The 8096-nt window shown below is 41.5% G+C and overlaps 1 protein-coding gene across 1 annotated transcript; it reads left to right on the forward strand.

The window, feature by feature from the left end:
* Positions 1 to 2901: 2901 nt before the first annotated feature.
* Positions 2902 to 7100, forward strand: LOC116257882 (chaperone protein ClpB1). The gene is made up of 9 exons (XM_031634895.2): positions 2902 to 3994; positions 4147 to 4316; positions 4410 to 4697; positions 4803 to 4984; positions 5079 to 5360; positions 5457 to 5797; positions 5885 to 6164; positions 6292 to 6489; positions 6576 to 7100. The coding sequence occupies exons 1-9, from the start codon at positions 3303 to 3305 to the stop codon at positions 6864 to 6866; spliced, it is 2724 nt and encodes a 907-aa protein (XP_031490755.1). The 5' UTR covers positions 2902 to 3302; the 3' UTR covers positions 6867 to 7100.
* Positions 7101 to 8096: the final 996 nt, after the last annotated feature.

Consider the following 8096-nt stretch of genomic DNA (forward strand, 5'->3'; position numbering starts at 1 on the left):
TGTCATGAGGACTGGAGTATGGTTTCAAAATTTTGACAAAAGCCGCAATATTTTTTTAAAAAAAATTTATAGAAGGTAAATAATTTTTTTTAAATTTACATGTAATTTTTTTTTTTAACTTGAGGTGGAGTCAGCCCCTGAAAACATCTTAGCTCCGTTTTGAATCCGAAAAAATAACACCCACAATAATCAAACTAATGATATGCCTTCTACACGACTACATGCCCAACCAGTTATGCTTCATCCCCTTTTACACGGCTGCATGCCCAACTCACCCCTTAGAACTCCAATAATAAAAGAATTCAATCTTCTTTTCATTAACATGATTCTTTCATGCAGATGGCACTTGGAAAAAATAAAATAACATACTCATATGAAATGTAGTTTGAGGCTTGTACCTCGTCACTTGATGGAGCTATAGGTTGAATTTTTTGGTGTTTCATTGTCATCGTCATCATCTCTCTCTCTCTCTCTCTCTCTCTCTATATATATATATATATATATATATATATATATATATATATATATATTAAAGAAATCAATCAGTAAAAACCAAATTGCAAACATAAAAGTGAAATTGTTTGTTTAAGAGTTTAAAATGCCCCTTAAAAAGGATAAAGAGTTTCATTTAAGTAATTCTTTTTTTTCTTCTTCCTTTCCTCCTTTAAAGATATTTCAAATTTTTAAAAAGAGAGTTTGACATTTATGTCTGCAGCTTAATTTCAACCTTATGTTCCCATTACAGTCAACATCCTATGTGATTATTTCATTTAGGTAAGCCTAACACGTCTTGGTCGATCTTATCTTCTGACTCTTATTAGAAATCATTCTTAATTAAGTATTAATGTGAGGTGGTTGATGACTGGCTTGACATTAGGGATGCAAATGACTCGACCTTGGTTCGGGCTTAGATCTGAGCTTTTCTGGATCTAGCTACCAGATTGGATTGAAAGTTGGATCTTGACTCGAATACATTTTCAGAAACCAATAAAAGTGACTTACATTTAATTATTATTTGGATTCCAAGTGGTCTTGAGCTCAAGAGGAGTTTGACCAAACCAAGCTCGACGAATGTCGTTCCTATTTAAACTGCCTCTCGTTGGAGCTAAGTTTGATCCTATGCGCTAAGAGGCCTTTTTAAAATCCAAATCCAATCTGTCGGATCTTATGGATACAGACATACAGGTACAAAGTCTACAAACATGACAACTTTAGAAAATGTTGGTACAAAAGTATAACAGAATACATATATATGTATATATATGCAATATAATACAAAAAATCAAAATGAAAGGAACATTTTAGTAAACAAGTGATACAAATAAAAACGTTATATGTTAATGAACAATAACTCTAAAAACAAAATGAAAAGCAAGTTGGAAAAAATTAAATCAAGTAAATTAACCGGTTTGTGTCAGTTTTGATCTAAAAGGTACCAAATTGTGTCTAAGTACTCATTTTGGATAACAGGTACACTGATACGGGTATAAGGACCTTATTGAAGTACCTACACGACTTAGTTACACATTGTTCTCATGTCCACTGTTTATGTGTACCTACAAACACCACACTAGCTTATGCTTATCAATAGGGAGGTCATTGATCATATTCAAATCCGATCTGCATTTTATCATCTAGTATTGACGGGAAGTTCATATATTTGGATTCAAATTTGAACAAAGAAAATTCTGTACCCTATCAAATCTGATTTTTTAGTTCAGAATCCAAATCCAGTCCATAACTGACTTTTAAATTCACGACCAAATCTAAATCCAACCTCCCAATGCATAATTGAGTCCAAACTGCATTATCATATGATAAGAACCAGCCTTTGAAACATATGAATATTGGATATAGAATATTTGTTTAAAATTGAATCTGAATATGAATCATGATCTGAATATGTCAAATAACTGGGAGATTAAATTTAATCACTTGGGTTTCTCTTACCAGATCTTCAAGGAGATTATAAATTGGAGATTGCTAGCTCAGGCCCTTCCACTATTCCAAAGAATTATGCACAGGAAAATATACAAGGAAAGAAAAGATGCCCACAGCCACAGGCCACAAAACGATCAAATCCAAACCGATCCATTTAGGATGAACTATAGAACAATACCACCAAGATCAGCAATACTGAGTCGGGGACAATATGTCCTGATTATTCCTCTGATCAACCAACAACAGAAACAAACATTTTCCGCACAACAATCTGAATCTGTTGGTGAGTGTTGCAAATTAAAATAAGTTGTAGAACCAAATTAATCAATCGATTTATTTAGGGGAGTTTAATTACTTTCCGGTTTGAGACTTACGATCGATACTTAAGATCATCATTTTGCTTTTTTATATTAAAAAAAGTTAGTCTTTATTAAGGAGGGAAGGAGGATGGTTTGATCTAGTTCTCAAATCTTGAGGATTCAAATCCAAAGTTATCAAACACCCGCTTAGTCATTCAGTTGAACTGACTGCAAATAAGTAAAAAAGGAAGAATAATCTGATACAGTTTAATATGGGCCAATTGGGTACTAAAATTGTAATATGACTGCATCGAACGAAGTAAACAATTATAGATCATGGAGAATCCACATTGCAGATCCAGATCCAAAGCCCCCAACTGGGAATCTAACTCCAGTATGTTTACTTTGAGCCTGCATCCGGATCAGACACGATGGGAACCGGCCACAGGACTGATCCGATCTTGCTATCGAGGTGGAAATTTGCTAAAACTAAAAGCAAACGAATTCTGGATCCAAACTCAGTAGGTGATTCCAGAACCTTCCGAACTAACCTTTTCCGGCGAAAACCATGCGCTTCAGCACTTGTCGATGCAGGAGACGTCCATCTACCATGATGGACGGCCTGGATCAAAGCGCTCTTTCGAAAATCCAGAAGAGTCCGGCAGTTTCGGGAACGTGCTCCGTTCTTCCGGAGGAACGTCGATCTCTCTGCCTCCCCAACAAAAGCCCAGTTCCTCCCCCCTTCGATCACCAGGAAACCAAGTTTACGAATTCTGGCTACCCATCAAACCGTTCTCGAGAAATCGACGAAACCGCTGGCGTAACTCCTTTCGTTCGTTCTTCTTTGACAGTGCTTAGCTAGTTTCTGCATTTTCTCGCGTCGATTGGTCGTCTCTTCGTTCGTTTCTCCTCTTTGAAAATCTCAAATTCTCTGTGTCGTTCGAGAGGTCTTCCATTTGCGCGTTGTTCTTTGGTTCAAGTGCGACCCAAGTTTTCTCGTTGCACTGAAGAGGAATTGCTGCTCAATTGGGAGGAAGAAGAGAAGAGGAGAGAAGTCACACGATGAATCCCGACAAGTTTACTCACAAGACCAACGAGGCTCTGGTGGGCGCGCAGCAGCTCGCCATGGACGCCGGTCACGTACAGATTACCCCGCTGCACCTCGCACAGTCGCTTATCTCTGACCAGTCCGGCATTTTCCGGCAGTCCATCGCCAATGCAGGCGGTGCGGAGGCTGCCAACTCCTTCGAGCGCGTTTTGAATCAGGCCCTCAAGAAAATCCCCTCACAGCACCCTGCGCCGGACGAGGTCCCGGCGAGCACCACCCTTATCAAGGTTATCCGGCGGGCTCAATCGTCGCAAAAGTCACATGGCGACACCCACTTGGCGGTCGATCAGTTGATCCTTGGCCTTCTTGAGGACTCCCAAATTGGAGATATTCTCAAGGAGGCCGGCATCAGCGTTGCACGCGTGAAGACGGAGGTGGAGAAACTGAGAGGAAAGGAAAGGAAGAAAGTGGAGAGTGCGTCTGGCGATACCAATTTCCAGGCGTTGAAGACATATGGACGGGACCTCGTCGAAGAGGCTGGGAAGCTCGACCCGGTAATCGGCCGGGACGAGGAGATTAGGAGGGTTGTGAGGATCCTGTCGAGGAGGACGAAGAACAATCCGGTGCTTATCGGTGAGCCCGGCGTCGGAAAAACTGCCGTTGTTGAAGGGTTGGCTCAGAGGATTGTGAGAGGCGATGTGCCAAGGTAATGCAACGTGGTTACGGTTTCGATTCCCGAGACTTTTTCGAACTTGGGTTCACTTTTTTTTTTTTTCTTGATTGATTATTTTGAATTGAGTAAAACGTGATCGCTTTTTTGGGAGTTACATTGATGAATCCTTTTGTTTTTGTGACCAGCAATTTGAGTGATGTGCGGTTGGTAGCATTGGACATGGGAGCATTGGTTGCAGGGGCCAAATACAGAGGTGAATTTGAGGAAAGGCTGAAGGCCGTCCTGAAAGAGGTGGAGGAGGCGAATGGGAAGGTTATTCTCTTCATCGATGAAATCCATCTTGTCCTCGGAGCAGGTATGTCCGAAAACACCTGCTCGCTCTTCCCAAACTTCTTGCATGTGATTTCTGTTCACGTTTATAAATCTTACGTTTTGTTATCAATTGTAGGTCGAACTGAGGGATCAATGGATGCTGCTAACTTATTCAAGCCAATGCTGGCTCGAGGCCAACTCCGCTGCATTGGTGCCACTACACTTGAAGAGTACCGGAAGTATGTGGAAAAGGATGCTGCTTTTGAGCGAAGGTTTCAGCAGGTTTATGTGGCTGAACCTAGTGTTGCGGACACAATTAGCATCCTCAGGGGACTGAAGGAGAGGTATGAAGGACATCATGGTGTTCGGATTCAGGACAGGGCTCTTGTTGTCGCTGCTCAGCTCTCAAGCAGATATATAACTGGTATGTTTCTTCTAATTGTATATAAGAATCAGTCGATGGGTTCCAATATATTTTATATTCTGGTTTGCTGATCTTCATCCAATATATGCTTGAAATCCTTCTCAGGGCGTCATCTTCCTGATAAGGCCATTGATTTGGTTGACGAAGCCTGTGCTAATGTCAGAGTTCAGTTGGACAGTCAGCCAGAGGAAATTGATAATCTGGAAAGGAAAAGGATTCAATTGGAAATTGAGTTACACGCATTGGAGAAGGAGAAGGACAAAGCAAGCAAAGCTAGACTTGTGGAGGTTGGTCACTGTTATTTCTAGTTATTGTAGTGCTGTTTAGGACTGCTAGCAGTCTTGTAGAAGTTTTCTGAGTATCTATCCTTCTGGTTGTCAGGTGCACAAGGAATTGGATGATCTGAGGGACAAATTGCAGCCGCTTATGATGAAATACCGCAAGGAGAAGGAGAGAGTAGATGAGCTTAGGAGACTTAAACAGAAGCGTGAGGAACTGATGTTTGCATTGCAAGAGGCTGAGAGAAGGATGGATTTAGCACGAGCTGCTGACCTGCGCTATGGTGGTCTTCAAGAGATTGATGCTTCCATAGCCAAATTAGAAGGCTCCACGGATGAAAACCTCATGTTGACTGAGACTGTTGGGCCAGAACACATTGCAGAGGTATATATGTCATTTCCTAGTGTAAGCTACTTCTATTTTTGGTAAACGTTGACATGAAATGGTTCTAAATTGTTAGCATGTTCTTGGTTCATGCAGGTGGTTAGCCGATGGACTGGAATTCCAGTGACCAGGCTGGGGCAGGATGAAAGAAAAAGGCTTATGGGTTTGGCTGAGAGGCTTCACAAAAGAGTTGTTGGTCAGGACCAGGCTGTCCAGGCTGTTGCTCAAGCTGTTTTGAGGTCTCGTGCGGGACTGGGCAGACCGCAGCAACCTACTGGCTCATTTCTGTTCCTCGGTCCTACTGGAGTTGGCAAAACGGAGCTTGCAAAAGCTCTTGCAGAGCAACTCTTTGACGATGAGAATTTGTTGGTGAGGATCGACATGTCAGAATATATGGAGCAGCATTCAGTTGCTCGTCTCATCGGTGCCCCACCTGGGTACGATTAGCATCTCTGAACTCTCTTCACTTCTGTCAACACTTGAATTATGTGTTCAGGTTACATATCTCTGTTGTATACACGCAGGTATGTTGGCCATGAGGAAGGAGGACAGCTTACTGAAGCTGTCAGGAGGAGACCGTATAGTGTAATCTTATTTGATGAGGTCGAGAAAGCGCATGTATCAGTGTTTAACACACTCCTTCAGGTTCTTGATGATGGTAGATTGACAGATGGGCAAGGAAGGACGGTGGACTTTACAAACACTGTGATCATTATGACTTCAAATCTTGGTGCTGAGCACCTTCTTTCAGGATTGGTTGGTCAGACGTCTATGCAGAGTGCAAGGGAGCTAGTTATGCGAGAGGTGGGTAAATTAAGGGAGTGTCTAACGTTACTGAACATGTTTGCAGTCATCCTGTCTAGACTAACAGTGGGCACTAACATAACACAATTTTCAAGTGACGCTGACATGACATTAACACAATTTTCAGGTTCGGAGGCACTTCAGGCCTGAATTATTAAATCGGCTGGACGAAGTTGTCGTGTTTGATCCTCTCTCACATGACCAACTTCGGAAAGTGGCCAGGTTGCAGATGAAAGATGTGGCTGCACGGCTTGCAGAGAGAGGGGTTGCTATAGCAGTTTCAGATGCAGCTCTAGATGTCGTGCTGGCACAATCATATGATCCGGTGAGTAACTCTTAAAAATCTGTGCGTTTGTGTTGCACCCTTTGACTCATTATGGAAATGCTGATTCTCCAGTATCTGTGATTCAGGTTTATGGTGCTCGCCCAATTAGAAGGTGGTTGGAGAAGAATGTGGTGACAGAATTGTCGATGATGCTCATTAAGGATGAGATTGACGAAAACTCGACCGTTTACATAGATGCAGCATCAGGAGCAAAAGGATTGTCTTACAGAGTGGAAAAGAATGGTGGTCTGGTTAATGCTGACACTGGGCTCAAGTCGGATATACTGATTGAGATTCCAAACGGCCCTAATAAGAGCGAAGCTGCACAGATGGTGAAGAAGATGAAGATTTTGGAAGAAGATGATATGGAAGAGTAGAGTTTGTGGGGCATGTCGTGTGATGAGCCTTAAATCTTTTGATTTTGGTTTGTCTCGTTAGAGACGGATGTTGTTGATAGAGGCCTCAGAGGAAGAGCCACCAAGAGTCTATCGTCACTTTGTATATGCATGTATGTTACGCATGGGCATGGATTGTCCTTGGACACTCTTGCCTATACTATTGTGCTTTTGTTATGCTTAAATTGTGAATATAAAGCATTTCATAGTTTTGAAGTTTGGATTTGCAACTGGTCCGTCTACCTGTTGATTTTCTGTAACTTGCGGTTCATGCTTTTCGATTTGTATGTGAGGCTGGCTATGGTGGGTTACTGATAGAATATGCGCAAATAAATCGACGACGATTTATACAATGAACACGATTCAGATGCATAAGAACCAGGCTCTCGATTTCTTTTCTTCAATTTTGAGAAGAGGTGTCTATTTTTGCGATACGAGAGGAAAGTTACATCTGGATGTGACCAAAATTGACTCTAGTGATAGGATTCTTGAACATAAACTCGCGTCCTGGTTTCTATTGGTGGATTTTCTCTATTCTATGGTGGTTAAGTTTATCAAAGACCCTTTTAAATTCTGACAGTTTTCTACTTGGTCTTAGGTGGCCGTAACCAAGAAACTGTTCACCGTTGATCTATTAAAGCTACTCTTCTTCACACGAATAAATCGCTTTTCGATTTGGGGACTGACATCTATTGAAACCAACTTTTCTCCTCTTCATCTTTTTTTCTTTAGGCGAGGAGAACCTCATCGTTTCAACGAGGCCCTAAGGTATTTTGATAACTCAATAAGCATTAGGCTGGTGGAAGAATGCGGTCTCCTAAAGAATTTCTCGCTGCAGACATGGATTATAATAATTCTGTCATTATATGTAAAGCTAAACACAAACTGTTGATAATCTCTTTTTGGTATCAATGGTCAATTTAAATGTGCCGGAGCTGGCTTGTGGCGGTGCGTTAAAGGTAGAGGATGGACGATTTGCCAGTGAAAACCTGCGGAGGGGTAGGCTTTTGACCATATTATTGCCAAGAATTTGTTATAAATCCCATGGTGTATGAAAAAAAAAAAAAATACCAAAACCTTAGCTTTCTGAGATCCCAGTTACTTGAGTTAGTATCCCCTTCCTTAAGAGTCCACTCTTTCAAAACCTGCGAACGGCACACTGCAGATCTCCAAACTCACAGGTTCTGATCTAACAAAAACTAATCTCTCCAA

This window comes from Nymphaea colorata, chromosome 7 (genome assembly GCF_008831285.2).
Source record: "Nymphaea colorata isolate Beijing-Zhang1983 chromosome 7, ASM883128v2, whole genome shotgun sequence".
Lineage (NCBI taxonomy): Eukaryota > Viridiplantae > Streptophyta > Magnoliopsida > Nymphaeales > Nymphaeaceae > Nymphaea > Nymphaea colorata.

Coding starts and splice junctions, on each gene's coding strand:
- LOC116257882 (XM_031634895.2), top strand. CDS start 3,303: ATGAATCCCGACAAGTTTACTCACAAGACCAACGAGGCTCTGGTGGGC. Junction 5,361..5,456: donor GGCCAGAACACATTGCAGAG/GTATATATGTCA, acceptor TGGTTCATGCAG/GTGGTTAGCCGATGGACTGG. Junction 5,798..5,884: donor CTCATCGGTGCCCCACCTGG/GTACGATTAGCA, acceptor GTATACACGCAG/GTATGTTGGCCATGAGGAAG.